Below are 23814 nucleotides of genomic sequence, written 5' to 3'. Positions count from 1 at the left end.
TAGAGTTAGGACCCACCTAGGGGGGTCTGCCTTGACGTTGGCCGGTGGGCTCATCCTCTCATGGCCATTGGAGGTAACTAAAATACTAAATTTGTTTAAAAATACATAGGGATTAAAGAGAGAGCGCAGGTAACTTGTTTTTCTTTGTTTTTTACTATGTATTGGGGCTGATGTGTACTGTAGTCATTGCAGCCGCCCAGTGATGGGAGTGAGCGCAGGCCTTATCTTTCTGCAAGGTTTATACTTTCATTAACTTATTTTTTATACTAGCCATCAGTGTTCCTGCATTTTAAAGAGGGTGATATGGTCCCTAACCATGCTCTGCCGTTCCACTGAGCCAGCTATAGGCTCCAGGCTTGTGAGTATTTTACTTACTTACATGTTGGAATATGGAATAAATGGTGTTACACTATCCACATATCTCTTTCCTTGAGATACTGCACACAACTGCCTCACATAAAGACATTTTCAAACTACTCTTCATAAGCAATACGAAAAAAAAGGGGAAGGTCGCTTAAATTGACCTACTGGTGAAAAACTCCCAGAGCTAGGTTATAGCTCTGGAACATGTGAGTGACCCATTTTGTGGGAATATTATGCTTGTGTACAAAATGTTTGTATTTTATAACTATCTTAAAGGTACACACGTCATTGGATTGTTAAAGGACCACTCTAGGCACCCAGACCACTTCAGCTTAATGAGGTGGTCTGGGTGCCAGGTCCTTCTAGGGTTAACCCATTTTTTCATAAACATAGCAGTTTCAGAGAAACTGCTATGTTTATGAATGGGTTAAGCCTTCCCCCTATGTCCTCTAGTGGCTGTCTCATTGACAGCCGCTAGAGGCACTTGCGTGCTTCTCACTGTGATTTTCACAGTGAGAGCACGCCAGCGTCCATAGGAAAGCATTATGAATGCTTTCCTATGTGACCGGCTGAATGCGCGCGCAGCTCTTGCCGCGCGTGCGCATTCAGCCGACGGGGAGGAGAAGAGGCGGATCGGAGGAGGAGAGCAGGAGGAGAGCTCTCCACCCAGCGCTGGAAAAAGGTAAGATTTAACCCCTTTCCCCTTTCCAGAGCCGGGCGGGAGGGGGTCCCTGAGGGTGGGGGCACCCTCAGGGCACTCTAGTGCCAGGAAAACGAGTATGTTTTCCTGGCACTAGAGTGGTCCTTTAAGGAAACACAAACAAATGATACATTAATATTCCTTGTTTGCACTAGGTGCATTATTTACTCATATCCACAAATTGAAGCATTCCACTGTATCTGGTATAAAACACAAGAGATTTATTTTTTCTGCACAGTCAATTACTACAACACTTGCACTTAATAAATGCTCATATACATTATTTGTTTTTTCAGACTATAGTTGTTACCTAAAAGTGCATGATCTCACTGCTGATAACTATTTTACATGAATGTTCTCCCTGATTTGCTGTTTGTGTTTTTAGATCAGCTATGGAGCTACACATCCCAATTTAGCCAACAAAAATCTCTATCCATCTTTCTTCCGAACCCTTCACAATGACCATATTCATATTAAAGCAGTTGTAAAATTACTCAAGCATTTTGGCTGGACCTGGATTGGAATGATTATATCAGATGATATTTATGGGGAAATTCAGAGCCAGGAATTAAAACAAATGGCTGCTTTAAATGGAATCTGTATTGAGTTCTCTCTAAAGACAACTGCCGAAGAAGAGTTTGATCAACTTAAACTTGTAAAAACTTACAGAAATATTCTTAAACGCTCAACATCTAAAATTGTTGTGATTTGTGGTTTCATTTCTTTTCTTTCAATGAATAGATTGGAATATGAATTTATTCATAATAAGACTGTTATCATCCCAGTCAGTAGACATATTTTCTATGATATGAAAAGTATGGCTACTATAAATCTTTACAATGGCAGCCTGACATTCATACAGTCATTCAAGAACATCCCAAGACTACAGAAATATTTAGAGAAAGTCAGTGTTTCACGCCATCCAAATGACCTGTTACTAGAGGAAATTAAAGCAACACATTTAAAGTGTTTATCCTCAAATCACAAAATGAATGATAAATATTACCGTTATTATGGTTTTCACCTACATAACTGCAGCAGGGACGATCTTCTCTCAGAATTATTTTCTCAAATGATATATAATACACATAGTTTTAGGACTACTTACCATGTGTATAAAGCTGTCTATGCCATGACCCAGGCTCTGCATGAATGGAATTTATTTATATCTTCTCTGAATGTGGATAAAACACATACCTTTAACCAAAATCTACAGGTAAATATGCAGTATATCCAATGAAGACAAGTATTTTTCCAACGTGTAGTGGCAGTAATAGAAACAAGTGGGTAGTCTCTTCCCCATGTGGACAATACGCTCTATAAAATTAAATAATTTAGTCCAATTCCTGCCAGTTCAATAACCTGCTTCACCCAGGACAAGAATACTCCCCAGTTTTTCCTGTCCTGGGAAGGACAAGTCGCTCTGCTCACAGCATTATAGGAAATGGCTGATGCAGGAACCGGAATGACGATTTTCGGTGAGGCACATGGGATGCTGCTGGGGAGAAACCTGGCCCAAAAGCTCCCAGGGTGGAGAGCTAAGGGACAGAACTTCCATACTGAAGCGTTATGGAGCGCAGATAGAAAGCATTTTTCTTGTGTAGAAAGGAAGTAGGAGGTCCCGGGTGGACCTCTAATCACAATGCAGGACAAATTCATGCACACAGCAGTGGAACACATGCCTAAGAGGTGTTGTGTTCCACTGAAGTATCGACTGTGGTACTGCACATGATCAGATCTTAATTTTGTAAGTTTTATAAGATACAGTAAAGAAGGACAGCAAGACTGTTAAAATTCAAGACATGTAAAGAAATGAAAAAGGCAAAGATCTTCTTCATTATCAGAACTCTCTTCATGCGAATGTTCTACTTCATCCATGTACCGCGCTCCACTAGAGGTTTAAGGAATCATATGGACAAATGTGCTGAAACATCAGGCAGGCAGATTTTTCAAGCTGCAGGTTATCAGTATAAAGAAGCAATTCCTGGTTCATCAGTACATAAAGCTAAAGGCCTATGGTTGCAAACTTTAGATGTTCTGATAGGTAAATCAGATAAAGACCCAGTACAGTTGCTGTATCTTTTAAGACTATCTAATGAATTCCTAACAGACATGTTGGGTGAACTGTTAAAGTTATCAGCACGTATCATGGGATTGTCCTCAGTAGCCAGGAGAGCATTATGGCTCAGAACATGAATGGCAGATTCATCATCAACACAGGTATTATTCAAACTTCCATTTGAGAGAAACAAGCTGTTTGTTTCTCCACTGGAAGAAATCATTAAACAAATGTCCAAAATCAAAAAAGCCCTTTCACAGGACTCTAATTATTCTGGTGGCCAATTTAATATAAGGTTTTAGTTCCGCAGATAAAGATCCTTTTGTTACCAAGAGAAATTTAGAAAATTTTGCAGACAAACAAGAAACAACAAGTTCAGGGATACTAATGATCAGGATAAGAAAAGAAGATAATGACACCAAATGTGTGGGAGGTCGTCTCCAATATTTTGTGAAAAAAATGGAAGAAAACAATGTCAAACAAATGGATTCTACAAACTATTTCGAAAAGGTTACAAATTCTCAGCTCAACCAAATCTAGATTTTTTTTTGGTTCCACATACCACTTTTTATAAGAAAGCAAAATCTCTTCAAGCAGAATCACTGCTGCTTTTAAGAAAAGGAGTTATAAAGAAGGTACCCAAAAGTCAAGAATACCAGGGGGTTTATTCAAAAAATTTTTGGGGGTTTAAAAACCAGTCCTTTTGTCCAGTCCTAGACTTAAAAAGAGTCAACAAGTGTATACCCTATCAGACGTTTTGACTGGAAAACATTCTTTCAGTAACTCACATCCTGCAAGAAGAAGAATACATGAATACAATGTAGTCCAGGCACTTAGGGTCTTTTTTAAACAGCATTTTTATTGGAGCGTTGATCTCAGAATATCAGATTAGACAAAGCGAGAATGCTTTCAATTGTACTTTACTGGTCAAACAGGAGCTAGTTTCCAAAAAAGAGCAGTTGGTGATAATACATTGGGTACTTCCAAATTCAGACAACATCCTAGAGAACACAGTTCTTCCAATGGAAACATTAAAGATGTTCAGGTTAATGGCTTGGCTGCTGCAAGGCTAATACTTAAAGAGCAAGGGCTATCTGGTTGGATATGTGAAGTTCTACTGGCTTCTACCCGTATCTTTTGGATAATCCTTCCAGCCCTAACATTCATTTATTTTTGCAGGATGGTTTCCAGACAAGGTCCAAGTCTCAGCTTTGAGTACTTTCCTTGTTTGTGAGTTGTCATCAAACATCCTTATTCACAAATGTTTTCATCTATTTTACTCAAATGCCCTCCAAAGCTTTAATCTTTCCTAACTTGGGATCTGTTCGTCATTCTGCAGGCTTTGACAAAGGTTCAGAAGGCTGATATAGCATGTGTCCAGGAGACCTACTTCAACGATAATAATAATTTCAGGAACATTATGGTTAAAAATGTTCCTATACAATTTCACTCCACGTTTAAAACCAAATCCATGGAGGGTTTTACTTTTTTAATAGAAATGTTGCTTGTATTACTGAAAATGTATTGATTGAACAAAGTGACAGATTGATTATTTGCATGGGAAATGTTAATAATGTGACAAATACTATTGTTAATGTTTATTTTCCAAACAATGGGCAACTGAATTTTTTGAAAAGGTTATGAGGTAAAATACTTAAAAATATAAAGGTTAAACTTGTAATTTGCGATGACACTAATTTTGTTTTTGACCAAGATTTAGACATCATCAGAGAGGGATCCAACTTAGCAGAGGGTTATTCTACAGACAGATTGGACAAGTTATTCACTGACTTCTTATATGATAACGGATTATATGATGTGTTGAGGGTATCACTTTTTGCTGGATGAAATAACATTGTCTTCTGTAGTCAAAGCTTAAATCTTGGATTTCACCTGGATATGACCTGATCAGATCACATTCAGATCTTGCCTGGAAATTGAGTGGTTGCCTGGTGCTGGGTGTGGAGAACAATGTACTAGCTAACAATATTGTAAAGAAAATGACAACCCCGAGATTTCTGGTGGAGTGATATGGAATGCCTACAAGGCTGTGTTTAGAGGCCATTTTAATCCACAGGGCGTCTCACTTGAAGAAGCTTAAAACTAAAAATTTAAAGGAGATGGAAAGGGAAGTTTACAATTTGAATCAGGTTAATAAATTTGGTCCATCTCCCTCTCTAATGGCAATGATTAAATATCTAAAAAAGAAAATTGATGTATTACAACTGGAACAAACAGCCTTCATGTTGAGATGTGCAACTGTGCAAATATCTAAACAAAATGCCCCTACTTAATCTTAATAAAGCATGGCCTTAATTAAATAAATAAAATGGATAATTGATGTAAACTAGAAGTATCCTGTTTGGGAAGAGTCAACTCAGTCAAAATGAGCATTCTACCGAAAGTCCTTAATTATCTAAGAGCCATTCCCCTGGCCATTCTGATATCCTTCTTTAAGTTAATACAATTATGTTGATCAGATTTATTTGGGAGTAACAGAATGAGTAGCATAACATTTCCAGTACTACAAAACCCTAAACGTTATGGTGGCATGGTGCTATGGATATGAGATAGGACTACCATTTTAACACAATATTTGTGCTTTTACGCTCATAACTCTCAAAGTTATACGTTCCCCATTTAACAGATATTCGCTGCATAAATGCAATTTTTAAGCACTGAAAAGGTTAGTTCACAAATCAGTTTAACCAGTTCAGAGTCAAGAGGCAGGTTGATGGGTAGGGAATAGGCTGGAAGGAGAGACATGTTACTATGGTTATTATGAAGCTGTTTTGTGGATGTTTGGCAGTTGGTTTTTGGAGTTTATTGGGGATAGCAGCGATGTAGCAGTACAGGGGCACAGGCAGCTTTATTATTTTTTTCTAAGGCTGCAAGTACGCGCTCTAAGCCCATATCTTTTATTCTGGGACATGAAGCTTTATCTATCCAGAGCAGCAGAAACCTTAATATCCATTTCATCTAAGATCCTGAGACGCTAAGTATAAAACTGTATTATTTTGTTATAGCTTTTATGCTTATGTTTAGATTAAATTGCTTGGATAGCCTTTGATATGTTTTAACTGCAATCGTGGGAAATATACGATTAGTATTGCAAAGGATAATTGTCTAATATTGCAAGTGTTTCGCTAGAACATGTTTATTAATATTTGTAATATTTTAACATCTTTTTATTAAACATTATCTTTTGCTGCCCTGTGAGTGATTGTTATTTGGTCTTTATTTTAGGATATAACTCAAAATACATAATGCAGCTAATAATCTAAAATGATAGCTGTACAAAATAAAAGGGTTGGTTTTGAATACTTGCAAATATATATGGGCTTCCATTAACTATATTGTTAGTGTAACTAGGTGATGTCTATTGTTAGTGTAACTAGGTTACACCAGGGCACATGACTGATGGCCATCTTGATGCTCTTTGAAGCACAGAGTCGCCAGCCATCTTGGTTCTCCTAAAAGTTTAACACAGTAGCTTTTGTGTTTCCTCTCTGTAGAAAAAAAACTGTTGAAACTATGTCAACTGCACCAGTCCAAACTGCTCTCTGTGAGAGCGGTAATGGAGCAAGTCTACAGCTTTAATGATATCATCGTATTGGAGAAGATTGGTTTGTGAATTTTTAAATTACTTTCAAAGACATAAGGGTCAAAAGCACTACCAACACTATGAGTATGAATGTGTTTGCTGACACAGCTTACTTATTTATTGATTTATAGAACTGAATAACAATTTATTGTTACCTAGATAGTCAAGACAATGATTGCAAGAAAAACATCAATTTCTCAATACTTGTATTTTCAACAGACAAGTTATAGTACTATATATTGCTATAAATAACAGACGGCATTTGACTTGCAAGTTGGGTGTTTGCTAAATTTTTTAGATCATTCTATACCATTAAACTTCTATTTCTGGGTTCCCGTGTTCCAAAGGGAAAATTAAAGATTTCTGTAATTGCAGAATTACATGTTTTTTAAAATGTTTTTTTTGTCCTATTTAATTTTTTTATTGAAATAATGACACTTTGATAAGAATGCCAACACATTAAAAGATTAACATTTGATGTTTTCAGTACTTTTTAAGAAGACTACATTTTAAAGATCCCACTGGGGAGGATGTATATTTCGATGAGAATGGAGAGATGCCTACAGTGTATGACATTGAAAACTGTATCATGTTAACCAATGGGCAAATAATGACAAATAGTGTTGGGATGTTAAACGTATCTGCTCCAAATGGACAACAACTTATCATCAATGAGACGCTCATAACATGGAAAAATAGTGCTACTGAGGTCAGAACATAAGAGGATATCCATGCAAATAAGAAAAAAAAATAATAATAAAAAAAAATATATACCGGTATATATATATATATATATATATATATATATATATATATATATATATATATATATATATATCTTGTTTGTAAATACTTTGATATTATTTATTTAAAAATACTAACTGAAAAAGCTCAATCATTGACAGATTAATACTAGAAATAGTAACTGATATAATAAATACGTAAACATAAAAAAACTAGCTACCCAAGATTTTATGTAAGACTCATAATTGATATTAAATAGGGAAGTATCTATCTATCTGTCTATCTATCTATCTATCTATCTATCTATCTGTCTGTTTGTCTGTCTATCTATCTATCTATATATCTATCTATCTATCTATCTATCTATCTATCTATCTATCTATCTACCATCTGTCTATCTATCTATCTATCTATCTATCTCTCTCTATCTATCTATCTATCTATCTATCTATCTATCTATCTATCTATCTATCTATCTACCATCTGTCTATCTATCTATCTATCTATCTATCTATCTATCTGTCTGTCTGTCTATCTATCTATCTATCTATCTATCTAACTATCTATCTATCTATCTATCTATCTATCATCTATCTATCTACCTATCTTTCTACCCATCTATCTATCTATCTATCTATCTATCTATATCTGTCACCTACCTCCCTATGTACGGACATGTCACAACTTTAAAACCACTGACAGGTGAAGTGAATAACATTGATTATATTGTTACAATGACACCTGTCAAAGGGACGGGATATTTTAGTCAGCAAGTGAACAGTCAGTTCTTGAATTTCTCAGAGCTCTGCTTGAGGACATCCAGTGTCAGCTATTTCCTCATAGGAAATTATTAGCATTGGCGCCTCTTTGTCAGTAACTTCTTCGGAAGCGGAACCGCAACCCAGCGCTGAGGGACATCAGAACTGGGTTTAGGTACATAAATAAAGAGTTTTAATCCTTTACTCACAGCTTAGTATTCCTGGCACTATCGTATCCCTTTAACTATCCTGTTTACTGAGCAGTATCACTATGAGACATCTTGCTAGATGGAATATATTAAATAAATATGAACACAATAGTTAATTTTAATGCAACTGGTAGAAGAATTATGCCAGAAAACTGGTAAAAAAAATAAAATAAAATAAAAAAAATATATATATATCTAAACATTAAACATGTAAGCTGGGATTACAAAGTAAAGCAAATGAATGATAAATGGCAAGTGATAAATCACAGAAAGGAAATTCAGGTATTGTAAGTGACAATAAAAACAAATAAATAAATATGAAGATGTATTATAGCTTCAAATAAACTAGAAAGTCCACATCAGCAGGATACTGTAACAAACAGCAGCTCTGATATACTAAGATTATAGATAACCGAAAGTGAATGTTTACCGGCTATATAATAATGAGACCAATAAATGGGAATTATCATACATCTAGCAGTTCCCTCTATAATGGTTTTTATCAAATACACCATATATGCACAGGTACACAGTCAGGCAGTGATTTGTGTAGGAAATTAGCTGTTCCTGAGATTTATTTGTCACATCAAAGTTCCAATACTCGAATCAGATTGTCTTGCACCAAAACATTTATGTTTATTCAGACATACATGCTTTCGAAAATAACACAAAGTATTTGCAGACATCTGGACCAATACAGCAATGTGTATTCATTTCTACATAATATCCAAGGTTAATTTCAAAAGTATTGGTGACTAATTTCTTACTGCAAAAATTTTTATATGTCTAAGAATTTAGTTACTTTAGAGGCGTAGACATAAGGTTATTGGAGTCTTTAAAATAGGTGACCCTCATCGAAATGGGTAGGGACTTATTAACCATTCTATCTAATAAATGATTAGAGCCAAATGGGAATCAGAAATAGGACCCTTCTTAAAACACAGTGAATCTAGCTTGCAATGCTGGATCAAAGGTTAATAACATCAGGCCTTCATCAATCATATTCTCAACACAAACTATATTTGGTGACCATTGATATACAATGGATCTCTGTAATACTAGGTGAATAGGGTGTCTCGGTTCCTATGTCTGAAAGAAATGTGAAATGAAATTAATTGCAACTAATACAAAGAATGATAATATTCATATTACAAAGATAAAATCCTACAACACATCAGATATTTTAATATTCATTAAATATTTTTCAGTTTGCATGGATAACAAACAACATGGTGAATCAATAGCAAACCATAACTGCTATCTTAAATATGCAATATTTTAAAAAAGAAAGAAAAATGTTTACACAGGAATCCCATAGGGTTCTGATAAGGTCATCTAGTGAGGGTAAAAAGTGGGTAACTCTACATTGAGCATTAAATACTCCAGACAAAAAAACAAACAAACAAAAAAAAACAATACTTCCTCTAAGGAAAGTGGAAGTTATAAACCCTCACCAATAAAACTTACATAAACGCTATGAGACAGCTTCTAGCTTTAATTTATATTTGACTATCATTAATTTTTAATCAATGAGCTAATAAAGTTTATGTAAGTTTTGTTAGTGGGGGTTTATACCTTTTATTTTCCTTAGAAGAATTGTATATTTTTTTAATCTTAAATATGCTCAGAGTGAAATTTATTAAAGAGGAGCTCTAAGCAACATATTCACTACAGCTCACTGTAGTGATTATGGTGCCCAGGGGGTATTGAAACTACCCACTAGATCAATGTCTAACCATTTAAAAAAGTCTTGGCATAAACAAGAATTTTATGCACATGTACTATACTCAATATAAATTTAATCCAGACAAATAACATCCTTCTTTTATGTCTGCAGGATGCAGGAATGTTAATTAAGGCACCTATTAGCATCTTGTAGTCCAGATCCACAAGGAACAGGAACAAAGCCCCTTGCAGGACTACATGACTTTATTCTGGAGGCATAATATGGCTAAGGAGAGCCCCATATTTGTGGCTTTAAGTTGGTAGTGAAACTAGTTTATTCAAAGTAAAATCTAAGTAACAAATAATGATGAAAAGGTGGTCAAATACGATTTTAAATTTATTAGATATATAGCAAACCAGACTTGAACTTTGATACAGACACAAAATAAACATGTGCAAACACACTCTCAGGACAGATTATCTTTATACTTTTAGACTGCACAATAATTGTAATAAAGTAACTTTTTAAAACAGCACTTTTATTCATCTCTGAAATGAAACTTCATATTTCGAAATTTGTTTTAAAAACAAGATTTAAAAAGTCAGTGTTTTATGTCTTTAGATTCCACTTTCAAGATGTTCTGAAGACTGTCCTCCCGGCTACAGACAGGTACCACGAGAATCAATACATATTTGCTGCTTCAGTTGTGCACCGTGCCCAGACGGAGAGATATCCAACCAAACAGGTGAAAACTGTAGGGACCTTCTGGTCAAATCGTCATGTCACACAACTGTCACCAAATTTTACATTTCATTTTTAGTGTTATTTACTAATTCAGATTGAAATCATGCCAATCTATACTCTGTCTGTCAATAATTTTTTACATAAACCAATATTTTAGTTGATATATAGAAAAATAAAAAAAAACATTCTATAGTGATTAAACTGTATTGCAATAATGTAATGTGTGCCGTGTGTGTCAAAACCTCAAATAGTTATAAATGACTATAAAACCAAAACACACAGCAATTTAAAAATGTACATCCCCTGTTTAGTGTACTTAGTCTCATTTGTAAATTTAAAGGATCATGATTGGCTGTGTAACTTCCTGGCCTGTGCAGAAGGTCACAGTGAATCCTACAAAGTATTACATTCTTAAAGTCTTAAGTTAAATTTTAATATCTATTTCATTTTTATTATTTTTAATCTGTTGGCATTTTTTTATTGATTTGTTTTTTCATTTTGACATTGTTGATATTTTCTATGAAATAGATGTCCCGTTTTAATGAAAATGTGAACATGTGTGAAACCTAGTGCAAGACACTCTCACCCATCCCCAGGGGATTATAAAATAATAAAAAGTTATAGAACACTAGGTTTGTACAATATATATATATATATATATATTTACAAAGGTATAATAAATATATACAGTACATTTAAAAATATAAATAGCAGTACCACAGCTTAACCAGTTTTGAATATGTTTCTAATGTGGATGTAAGTTTTAAATTATATTCCTGACTACTATTGGCAAATGTTGATTCCTTTTCACACAATGCATAGACAATTAACTCATCATTTCACATGAACTGAATGTAAACAAACTGAAAACAAAAACTGCATTTAATGATAATAATAATAAAAACACAGAGAGAACTAAAGAGAAGTGTTCTAGGGTTTCCTTTTGGCAATTTATAGCTATTTTCCAATTCTGTGAATTTATTGGTAGAAATGTCTCACTAGTTCTAAACGTCTTTTAATTGGTGGAAGAAAAATTACTCCCAGTAGTGCCTGTGTAGAATCACCTTCCATTCATTCGGTTCTTTCCGGTTCTTGAGGAAACCGCAACTTAATTGCTCCTAGGTGGCCGCCATTCGGCATACGAACACATGGCGAGAACAAAGGATGGCGGCCATTTTAAATCTCACTAACGCGGTCAGCGGTACTTACGCATGAATTGCCTGGAACTGTTTTTGGCATGGCAAGTCCACGAACACCCGGTCACCATGGAAGTCCCGGCTGACTACTTTCCACTCCACGAATCAAACCGGCATTCGGGAGGTGGAATCTACCAAACAAGGGGAGCATTTCTATATAACCAATTGCAACGTTCGTATGGTAGTTTTCCTGTAATTAGGCGCGAACGGAGACCGGCTCTTGCTGCTGATTTCATGGAACTGTAAAGCGGATACCACCACATGGCGAGCCGGTCAAACTTCCACACGATGCAACACGGAAACTACCGAACGGAATTTTGTGAGATTTGGATATGTGACTCCCAGTATCCTCAGCTACCCAGGGATGTAATGTATGTTATAATTGTATGTGTTATTGAAAGTACTTTTCTGAAAATGTTGAGAATTGTAATGTTTCTGGCCAGCAGATAATTGAGTTTAGTATGTTGCTGAAACTCAATTATCTAACCTGGCCCAGAGGAGGAGTCTGTTACTGTTTAAATTGAATGCCTGTTGCTTCCAGTAAATCAGTCTTGTTCCAGCATTAAGCTTTGGCTCATGTGTGGATTATTTGGCGATACCAGCGATCGTTAATCCTGTGGATTATTGGGAATATTCTTTTATGGGGAAAAAGGGAAGATTGGACGGTGATACAGATTACTACCATAACAACTGGTTGGCAGCGGCGGGATTATCCCTTCTTTTCCCTGCACAGAGGATTCAAGGAAGGCACTAGGGAATAGTGCATGGAGGGCAACACTAGCACTCGTGCAGCGACCCTGACTTCGGAGGAACTCAAGGGATAGAGCTAGCTACAGGCAGCGTCCCTATCCACAGCAACATGGAAGAGGAGTTCCGCTGGAGGTTGCAGCAGCACTTGGCCCAACAGGATGGGCCTGTATCAGAGGAGTGCATACTGGACTGGAGAGAGGCCACTCGTAAGGAGTTGTGGGACCAGGCCCTGGACGAGGTACAGTGGCGGCGGGGTGAGAGTCTCCCCAGTGAAGAGCAACGGTTGCAAAAGCAAGTGGACTTGTGGATACCCTTCCTGGGAGAGCAGCCCCTGGAGGAATGGGTGAAGGAACTAGGAGGATGCCTACCAGGCGCTCTGGTGGAGTAGAAACTGGAGCAGGACTACCGAGATCTCTTCCACTATATTGGGAAGCCTCAGCAGGACAGCAAGGCGACAGATCCAGATCCAGACCCCTTCAGCTGGGAAGATATCGTAGAGGGGAGGAACCCAAGGCGGCAGGTGGAGATGGGACCGAGGTCTCTCCACCGGTCCTACAGGGATGCTGGGCGGAAAGCCCAGATCCCCAGCGGCAGTGCATCTCACAGGGAGAGGAGACAACCGGTTCCTCTCTCCAGCGGCGGCTTGAGTTCCGGGAGGAGGTGATGGTAGATCCCTCCACCGTACAGCAACCAGCGTCCTGGGGAGGGGAGGCAACCGGCCTCCCTCTCCTCCACCAGCTAGAGGTACCCGAGGTAGTGGACCTCATAGACTTGCCCTGGGGACACACACAGATGGCAGGTGGATATGGGACCGAGGTCTCTCCACCGGCCCTACAGGGATGCTGGGTACCCGGCCCAGTTTCCCAGCGGCAGTGCATCTCACAGGGAGAGGAGACAACAGGTCTCTCTTCCCAGCGGCGGCCTGAGTTCCAGGAGGAGGTGATGGTAGATCCCTCCACCTTACAGCAACCAGCGTCCTGGGGAGTGGGGGCAGCCGGCCTCCCTCTCCCACCGCAGCAGGAGATACCGGGTGAGGGGGAGAACAACCCTAACCACACTGGCGCAGATGGGACCGCGGTCTCTGTGTCAGTCCTACAGGGATGCTGGACAGGCGGTCCAGATCCCCAACTGCAGGGATACCAGGAGGAGGAGGTAAGCAAGCCCTCCCCTCCACGGCTACAACCCGACCGGGTCCTGGGGCAGTGGATGAACCGGCAATACCCACTGACCCCCTCCCAGCAGAAGAGCTGGCACCGGAGCAGAGCGCCGCTAGCCTTTGCCCTACCCTTGTACCTGGCCCAGAGCCTGACACCCTGCAGGCTATCCCAGCAGAAGAGCCGGCACCTGGGCTGAGCACCACTGGCCTCTGCCCCCCAAGTAGCCCTAGCTGGTTGCTTAGCTACACCAGGGAGACCGAGGATGCTGAACTGTCCCGCTACAACCTGGGACCTACAGGCCAGTACCGTTTATTGTGGGGGGGGGCTACTCTGCTGATATTGCTTTGTGGGTGGGCTGCCTGACTAAACTGGGTCCTGACAGACGGAAGGTCAGGCATCTGCGCACCTGGAGAGGACTACTAGCCGGCCTCCTGCCGTGGGATCATGGACCCGGGAAGGTCTGACCCTTTAAGTGCTGTATGTGGACTGGACCGCCAAATGGACTTATTCTGGGACTAATGGCTGGAAGTCCCGTCAGCCCCACTGGACTACCGAACAAAGACCACCCTTAGAACTTGGAACGTTGAGGAAACCGCAACTTAATTGCTCCTAGGTGGCCGCCATTCGACATACGAACACGTGGCGAGAACAAAGGATGGCGGCCATCTTAAATCTCACGAACGCGGTCAGCGGGACTTATGCATGAATTGCCTGGAACTGTTTTCGGCATGGCAAGTCTGCGAACACCTGGTCACCATGGAAGTCCCGGCTGACTACTTTCCACTCCACGAATCAAACCGGCATTCGGGAGGTGGATTCTACCGAACAAGGGGAGCATTTCTATATAACCAACTGCAACGTTCGTATGGTAGTTTTTGTGTAATTAGGCGCGAACGGAGACCGGCTCTTGCTGCTGATTTCATGGAACTGTAAAGCGGATACCACCACATGGCGAGCCGGTCAAACTTCCACACGATGCGATACGGAAACTACCGAACGGAATTCCGTGAGATTTGGATATGTGACTCCCAGTATCCTCAGCTACCCAGGGATGTAATGTATGTGTTATAGAATGTTGAAAATTGTAATGTTTCTGGCCAGCAGATAATTGAGTTTAGTATGTTGCTGAAACTCAATTTTCTAGCCTGGCCCAGAGGAGGAGTCTGTTACTGTTTAAATTGAATGCCTGTTGCTTCCAGTAAATCAGTCTTGTTCCAGCATTAAGCTTTGGCTCATGTGTGGATTATTTGGCGATACCAGCAATGGTTATTCCTGTGGATTATTGGGATTATTCTACTATTGGGAAAAAGGGAATACTGGACAGTGATACAGATTACTACCGTCACAGTGCCATCACATGGTTTGTTTGAACCTATTTTCTTCTTTGTCAGGTTTACAGTCCTATCCTGAATGGTTCAGTGAAATTTGAAGTCATTTGTAGTATTTAGTGTTCCAGATGGACAGTAAGGATTATTCAGAATTAGGAGATTAGGACAATCATAAATCAGAATGTTGGAGAAAGAATATATAATCTACAGTAATTTTTAAAAGTAATTATTAACTGTGTAATTAAGTTATATATTCATGATATGTAACATTGCTTTATTTTGTAAAAAAAAAGTGATAATCAAATTGTGTCCTATAATACAAAATTTTCTAGCTAATCGTGACAGCACCATTTATGTGTTAGTGCCACCCTCACAGGATCAGGACATGAAAAAAAATAACCAATTAAAAGATTAACAGAGTGTATAAAGGGTCCCTCCTCCCTTCACACACCAGTCTATTTTCCTGTCCTCATACGAACAAATAGGACTTTTCCTTGGATCTCCCAGACACAGTTCAGCCTTTCTGTGCCTGAAGGACCCAGTAAACAGCCTCCATTAGCAGGACTAACCAGATCAGATTCAAAATCAGTATTTTGAATCACTACCTAAAAATTGCTATGTTCTGAGCACTGGCTATGTTTAAATTGAGAAGCCCTTGCCATGTATACCCCATCTTTAATCCTTAGAGGCAGTAAGGATAAACCTCTGTAATGTATAAGATTTCCTTCTTGTATTTTCTTGGTTGCCTGGCTTCTCAATTCTTTATTTCCAGTCGTATTTTAATCCTCTCTCTCTTTGTTCTTACCATTTTTTCTGCTTTCCCCTGGTGCTGCTGCATTGAATCCTTATCTTGTCTGAATGCAATGTGATTACTTTTCCAGCTCGTTCTCCTTTTGGAGGTAAGTATAATTTGCAATTTGTGGGCAAACAAGCGTTTCAATGCTCAAGCACAAGTGAATCCAGTTCACCTAGTGCAGTGCCGGGTAAAGTTGCTGCTTCACTTTCCCCTTTGCAGGGAATTTAAAGTGAATCACCTGGCGTCCTGCTGACTGCAGGGCATGCGTGAACCTTCTGATGTCTTAAAGGGATCATTCTCTGTTTCAACCTTATAGCGACAACAATCTTAAAGTGACAAAGCTTATAAAAATATCTTCAGAAAATTATTTTGGTGCTGCTGGTACTCTTCCATGGAGGAATTAAGGTACTTATTTAAGCTCTTAATTGAAATTGATAGCTAAAATATTTAATACATTTTGCTGCTCCTTTATCTTCTTATTCTTTTTTTTTCTCTTTTAAATGGCTTCTCCCTTTTCCTATCTCCATTTGGGTTCAAAGAAACATAGGTGAGCCAATATATTTCATCCTTTTGTCTATGATGGAGATAAAACGAGTGCCATCAGGCCTGGTTTATGTATGGCCTTTTGCCTTGTAGCCCAAGTATGAGCCGGGAAACATCGCCCTGGAAATACAAAGACAAGACTAATCGATGCTTGGGATGCAGTTCAATTGCTCCAGAAGGGAAAAAGGAATGCCTTGACTGTATCTCAGAAATAGCGGAAGCACATTCCTCTAAAAGTTCTCCCAGGAAGAGCTCAAAATCTGGATAAGGCCACCACTAAGTACATGCTGCTTTCCCAACACTCTAAAATTGACACTCTCGCCTCATCATCGGAGTCTGAACCAGACCACAATGGAAAACATTTCAGAAAATGAAGAGGAGGAGCTGGGTTATGATCCAAAATCCTTGGACTCAAAAGCTGTGGGAAAAATTGCCAAACAATCCACTCTCCCTACAGACTCCATTGCAAACTTGAGAGAGCACATGGATCAAAGATTGGGTGACAACTTAATCGTATTTAAAATGTAATCCTATTTGTCTCTGGTAACATCTTTACATCCAGCTGTTGCATTAACCACGTTATCTAGAGCTGTTAAGGTCTGATTAGTCAACTAAGAAGAAAACATTTATAGAATAGTCAAAAGAGAACATCTTATCGATAACATCAGAGGCTTCAAGTTAGCCACAGAATTGAGTTCTGAAGCATCCTTGGACATAACTAGAATTGTTGCTGAGAACATGTGTAACAAACTACCCCGAAAACCCTGTGATTCCCCTAGCCCAAGTAATTTTCCCTTTTATTTGGTGGTTCTATCTAACAAAAGCAGACCACCTCCATGCTCATTATCTGTAAAGGAACCATAATGTTAAGTGCTCTCTCTGGGCGGCTGCCATTCGTATAACTCAAAGCCACGTGTGCTGGAAAATGATGGCCATCTTGTCTCCCAAATGCAGGCAGCAGCACTCGGTCACAAGCTGGACACTATAACTTGCGAACACCGGTAACTTTGTACTGTAGCTTGCTTCTTTTCGTGAGAAGCCAGGAGAGCACTATTCCGTGGAAAGGTACGCATGAACTGGACAAACAATCACTACCTATGAGCCAGGGAGATGGGTATTTTATTTGTTTTGGGACTCCCGAAAGTAACTGAAAGCTACCACTTTTCTTCTGGAACTATTGTGGGCAGTCCCCACATGTGCAGTCAGTCAGAACTTTACCCTAGTGGCGATTCATCTGTATTCGAGGGATCTGAGCGCTATTTGGATTCTTTAGTCACTCAGATCAAGGATATCCAGGGATATAAGACTTGTGGTGGTCTTTATTAATATTATGTATGTTTTGGAGATTTTCATGTTTTATTCATTGTACCTTTAGTGCCTGGGAGATAATTAGTTTAAGTAAAGTAAACTCACTTATCTTCCAGACACAGAGACGCCTGGGCGTGTTTTTCCTATACATTTACTGGAGATCCCATGCTGGGGGTCTGTGCATAAAAGTTAGGCATCTGGCCATAACAAAACATTCCAGTTGTACCCTTCATCAAGTTTTGACTGATGTTTGGGTATGCGAACGATGACGTGCTTTATTTCTCACAGAGAGTACGAATGAACATACTATGTGAATGGGCTATAATTCACACTACCTTATAGGATTTCTGGAGAGTGCGAATGAACGTACTATACAAAGTACAGGGGGTTTGTTACAGCATGATCTTAACCATAGCATCCAGATGAGCACTATGACTTTACTCATGGTGAGTGGGCTACATTTCAAAATCTTCCCTATGCTCCTTACCTTTCCAGGGAGACCTTCTCTTTGGGAAAGTTTTGGATGAAGCAATTCAGAAATCCACGACTACAAGAAAGTGTTTCTTCCACAAGGGAAAAGATCTTCAGATTTCATAACTTATCATTTCAAGAAAGTAGATCTTACTGTCCAGGGAAAGAATACTCGAGGGACTTGTCCTAGAGAAATAATCAGTCATCTTCCTCCAACTCTAAATCCATTAGAGGAAAGGTATCTCACAATTCATCTAAGAGCTTATGAAGGTGTGCCAGCAAACCAGATCTCATAGGAGGAAGGCTCCATTATTCCTACCCAGTCTGGACCAAAAATATTCCTGGGCAGGACTTTCTATCCCAGAGAAAGGATCCTTTCTATTCTAGAGTTTGAGACATTTCCAAGGCCTAGTGGAAATTTATTTCCACTAGGAAGAAAAGGAAAGGCCATGTCAGAAAGCTAATCCAAATTTCTTCATCTGGAAATAATAGAAGAGGTTCCTCTTCCCAAAAGATTCAAAGGCCTACATTCTCCATCCTTTATGGCCCCAAAATCCAACAGGAAATTGAGATTGATCATACATCTAAAAATAATAAATACATATCAAAAGGCTATGCCATTCAGGATGGAATCCATTTCCACTATTATTCCCTGCATCAAGCAAGGAGACTGGCTACCACATAGAGACTTGAGGGATGCATATTATCAAACCCCTTTTCACAATCAACACTTAAATTTTACAATTTTATAATTTTTTTATATTTAAAAGACACTTTCAGTTCAGAGGTCTTCAATTCAGTCTAAGCTCGGCTCACAGAACCTTCTGAAAACCCATAATCGTCCTCATAGCCTTTCTCAGGAACAAAGACATATACATCTTCTATTATTTAGACAACATTCTGACCATCACTTCTACGTTTCAGAAAGCCATTTCCCACACCAAGCAAGTTTTGAAGTTTTCAAGAAGGAAAAGAGCCCTTTAACACCTTCACAAAAAGCAGTGTTCTTGTGGGTGTCAATAAACTTGATTACATCAAAAGTCAATCTCTCAAGAAAAAACTTGAGAATCAAGCAGAAAATGTGTCAACTTCGTCAATAATCATGAGTATCAATCAGGACAAATATGAGCATGCTAGGCGCTCTATCCTCAATGATAGGTCTTGTCCACTAGTCCCAATGAACTTCCAGACTAATTCAGAAGAATTTTTTCGAACCAGTTTAACAGCAAGACATTTGACTAGGATCAGTTAATTCATATTCCTCATCAAGTGAAGAATCAACTGAGATGGTGGATTCAACAGAAGAATTGTCTTAGAGACTTGAAGGATGAAAACAAAAGACACGTTCATTTTCCAACTGCACTACTACTGCAACTACATTTATACACAGACCCCCAGCATGGTGTCCTTAACATAACAATGGTAACCCTACTCAGGCATCTCTGTGTCTGGGAGTAAATTAGATCAATTAGATCAAGCACCACTAACTCAATTAACTACCAGCCACTCAGGCGCTTAATACAGTTATCCTTCAAACATATGAAAAACAAACAAACATGGAAAACAGGGGTAGACACCCACACATGTGGTATCCGCAGATAGTTCAACCCAGAGGTTCCAAGCTGTTAAAATAGTGCCATAATCTGTAACATGGGGTCCATTCTACGCCCCTAATTTTTCAGTGGGCTGTGTCACAGTTCCAAACTGCTCAGCAGTTCCATAGTATTAACAAATTTGTCTCAGTAAGGCTCTTCTTTCAGACATTACTATTCAACATCTCACATACATACTGTGTCCTCTTAGCCATTTCCAGAGTGAAACGTATTTTGGAATTACAGGCCTTTTCTAGTGAATAATCTCATACGCTCATCTTTCACAAAAGAAAATTTCCTTTCAAAAGTAGTTTCTAACTTACATCTAAAAAGTGGTGCTCTCTTCCTTCTAAGCATCTCCTTCCACCCTGTAAGAAATCAAACTGCATGAGCTGGATGTTATCGAGTGCATTATAAATATTTTTTTCTACTTTGGAATTTAGGGAATCAAATAGACTATTTGTTTTACATTTGGGTCTCCATAAATAGGAAGCTGTTTCATCTTCTAAATTATGGCATTGGATTGCTGTAGTTATATCTGATGCCTATCTAAAAAAACAGCTATCTCATCTGGAAAAGATTAGGGCTCATTCTACCAGGTCCTTGGCTATTTCTTGGAAAAATTGGGCAAACATTTCTCAGAGGACATCTGCAAAGCAGCTACTTTGTCTACCCTAACTACCTTCATTAGCATTACAAGCTGGATTTGCATTCCTCTGCCTCGTCTTCCTTTGGGATAGGAGTCCTATCCACCGATTCTCTACGCAATAAATTATGAGTTTGTAACATCATTCTGGTGTCTTCTCTTCCTTTACTAATTTCCCCTCCCTATTTTATTAAGCTTGGGTATTACCCATGAGTGATGCTGCCATGATTAGCCAGAAATAATGAAAATTAAAACAATACTTACCTGGTAACTTTTTTCCCCTAGCTATTTATCATAGCAACATCAGTCTCCCACCCTCTCTTATTTTAGCTTGGGAACGAGACTGGTGTGTGAAGGGAGGAGAAACATTTAAAACACTCAGTCTCTTTTTAAATTGATTATTTTTTTCCTGTCCTGAGGGCGGAGCTAACCAATAGGTGATGCTGCCATGATAAATAACCAGGGAAAGAAAATCACCAGGTAAGTATTGTTTTAATTTTCCTTATTTGATCGTATGAAAAGTGTAATCATGTCATCATGCAATTTGAAAATAATTCATGCTTTTTCCATTTTTTTTATAGACAAGATATCTTGTGAAAAGTGTCCTGATGACAAATGGCCAAATGAAGGAAAGGACAAATGCATCAATAAACTCACTGAGTTTTTATCCATCAGAAATGATCCAATAGCTTTAGCACTTTCTCTTGTTTCTGTTTTATTTTCAACAACCGCTTCCATTAACTTATGTATATTTATTTTATTCCGAGACACTCCTATCGTTAGAGCTAATAATCAAAATCTCAGCTTTATTTTGTTGGTTTCAATCATACTGAGCTTCCTCTTTGTGTTTCTGTTCCTTGGTCGTCCAGTGGATATAATTTGCATGCTGCGTCAGACCTCCTTTGGAGTTATCTTCTCTGTAGCTGTGTCTTCTCTGTTGGCCAAGACAATCATGGTTTGCATCGCTTTCAAAGCTACCAAACCAGGCAACTCTTGGGGAAAATGGATGGGGATAAAAATACCCAACTGTGTGGTTTTTATTTGTTCATTTACTATGGTTATGATATGTATTAGTTGGCTCTCTATCTCACCCCCCTTCCAGGAGATGAACACTCACCTTTATCCTGGAAAGATCATCATTCAGTGCAATGAAGGTTCAGTCATTGCCTTTTACACTGTCCTTGGTTACATGGGGTTCCTTGCAGCTGTGAGTTTCATTGTTGCATTTCTGGTCAGGAAATTGCCAGATAGTTTTAATGAAGCCAAGTACATCACCTTCAGTATGTTGGTTTTCTGCAATGTGTGGATCACGTTTATCCCAGCTTATATGAGTGTTATGGGGAAAAACACTGTGATCGTTGAGATTTTTGCTATAATAGCTTCTAGTGCTGGAATTCTAATCTGCATATTTTTTCCAAAGTGTTATATTATACTGTTTAAACCTCAGTTGAATTCAAAAGTGAACTTACTAAAACTGTCTTCTTGACATTGACTGCAAAATGTATAAATCAGTTTACAATTAATTACACTAGATATTTTTCAATCCTTTTTCTATATTTATTATCACTGATATTCTTTCTGAGATTCTTTCCATCCTGAAATGTTAACTTATTTTCTCCTCCATAATTATTGTTGTGAATAGGGCTGCGGTCAGAAATCGTGTGGCCCATTTCTGCTGAAAAACTGAGTCCAGTGCTGTAACTACCACGAGGCTGACAAGGCATTTGCCTTGGGTTGCACTTTCAGGGGGATGGCAAAGAAAGCCACCCCCCAAATTCCCTGGCAAATGCCTTGCCAGCCTTTTGTCTTAGGGGGCCCAGGAGCTGGTCGACTGACCACCTCAGGACCCGTCCGAGGGCTGACATGTGCTGATGTAGGAGGTGGGTGGCGAGGGAGCACTCTCCCCTAATCAGCTGCCTCGCATGCACCGCAGTGATGTCGGAGATGGGATATGATGTCACTTTGGCAGTGGCATCAATATGGAGCTGAGAAGGAGGATCAGAGCTCCATCGCTGCCCGACTGAATTGTGTGCTTGTCTCCCCTCCCATCTGCCTGTGCCTGCCCATGCCCATGCCTGCCAACCCAGCCAGCAGCAGGCCCACTGGGCGCCAGGGAAAAATCAACTCCAGTACTCCCAAAGGTAGGGAGGCTGGATGGATTGAAATGTAATTTTTTTTTAAATTGTGTGCTAGTGTGTGTGTCTGTTAGTGAGAGTGTTAGTGATTGTGTTAGTGTGTGTTTGTGTGTGTCTGCTAGTGAGTATGTGTGTCTGTTAGTGAGTGTGTTAGTATGTCTCTGTTAGTGAGTGTGTCTGTTAGTGAGAGTGTGTGTCTGGTAGTGTGTGTGTCTGTCAAAGAGTGTGTGTTTGTCTGTCACTGATAGTGTATATGTGTCTGTCAGTGAGTGTCTGTCTGTGTGTATCTGTCACTGAGAGTGTTTGTATGCATGTGTCAGTGTGTGTATGCATGTTTGTCAGTGAATGTGTATGTCTGTCAGTGTGTGTCTGCCAGCTAGTGTATGTGTGTCTGTCAGTGAATGTGTGTGTCTGACACTGAGTGTTTATATGTCTGTCAGTGAGTGTGCTTGTGTGTTTGTCAGTGTGTATATGTGTGTCTCAGTGTGTGTGTGTCTGACACAGAGTGAGTGTGTGTCTGTCAGTAAGTGTGTATGCAATTATGTCAGTGAGTGTGTATTTGTCAGTGTGTGTCTGCCAATGAGTGTGCATGTGTGTGTTGTCAGTGAGTGTGTATGTTTCTGTTAGTGAATGCGTGTCTGTCAGTTATTGTGTATGTGAGGTCTGTCAGTGAATGTGAGTGTGTTTGTCACTGTGAATGAGTGAGTATGTCTGTGAATGTGTATGTATGTTTCAGTGAAAGTGTGTGTTGGATAAACAGTATGTGTGACAATGACTGTGTATCTGTAAGTGAGTGTATGTCGGTGCATGCATCAGTGAGGGCATGTGTCTGTCAGGAAAATAAATTTTGAAGGGATGGGGGCGGTTCCCAAGTTATATTAATAACAGATGGGATCTATTTTTTTCCAGCTCCCACCCATGGGCAGTGGTGGGGCTCTAAATACATATTCAAGGATGGTGGACAAGCCATTCTAACTGGGCATATATGGTTCCCAAAGCCCTTAGCCACCCCTTCACAAACTAAAAATTCTACCTACCTCTCATT

The 23814-nt window shown here is 39.2% G+C and overlaps 1 protein-coding gene across 1 annotated transcript in view; it reads left to right on the top strand.

Moving 5' to 3' along the window:
- The window catches only part of LOC134615258 (vomeronasal type-2 receptor 26-like), a 53712-nt gene extending 31592 nt beyond the window's left edge, over nucleotides 1-22120 (top strand). The window contains exons 3-6 of the mRNA XM_063459746.1: nucleotides 1449-1718; nucleotides 7214-7435; nucleotides 10725-10848; nucleotides 21216-22120. Coding sequence (XP_063315816.1) covers nucleotides 1449-1718; nucleotides 7214-7435; nucleotides 10725-10848; nucleotides 21216-22120 — 1521 coding nt within the window. The remainder of the gene's footprint in view (nucleotides 1-1448; nucleotides 1719-7213; nucleotides 7436-10724; nucleotides 10849-21215) is intronic.
- Nucleotides 22121-23814: the final 1694 nt, after the last annotated feature.

This window comes from Pelobates fuscus, chromosome 6 (genome assembly GCF_036172605.1).
Source record: "Pelobates fuscus isolate aPelFus1 chromosome 6, aPelFus1.pri, whole genome shotgun sequence".
NCBI lineage: Eukaryota > Metazoa > Chordata > Amphibia > Anura > Pelobatidae > Pelobates > Pelobates fuscus.
This window is presented reverse-complemented; position numbering and strand designations above follow the sequence as displayed.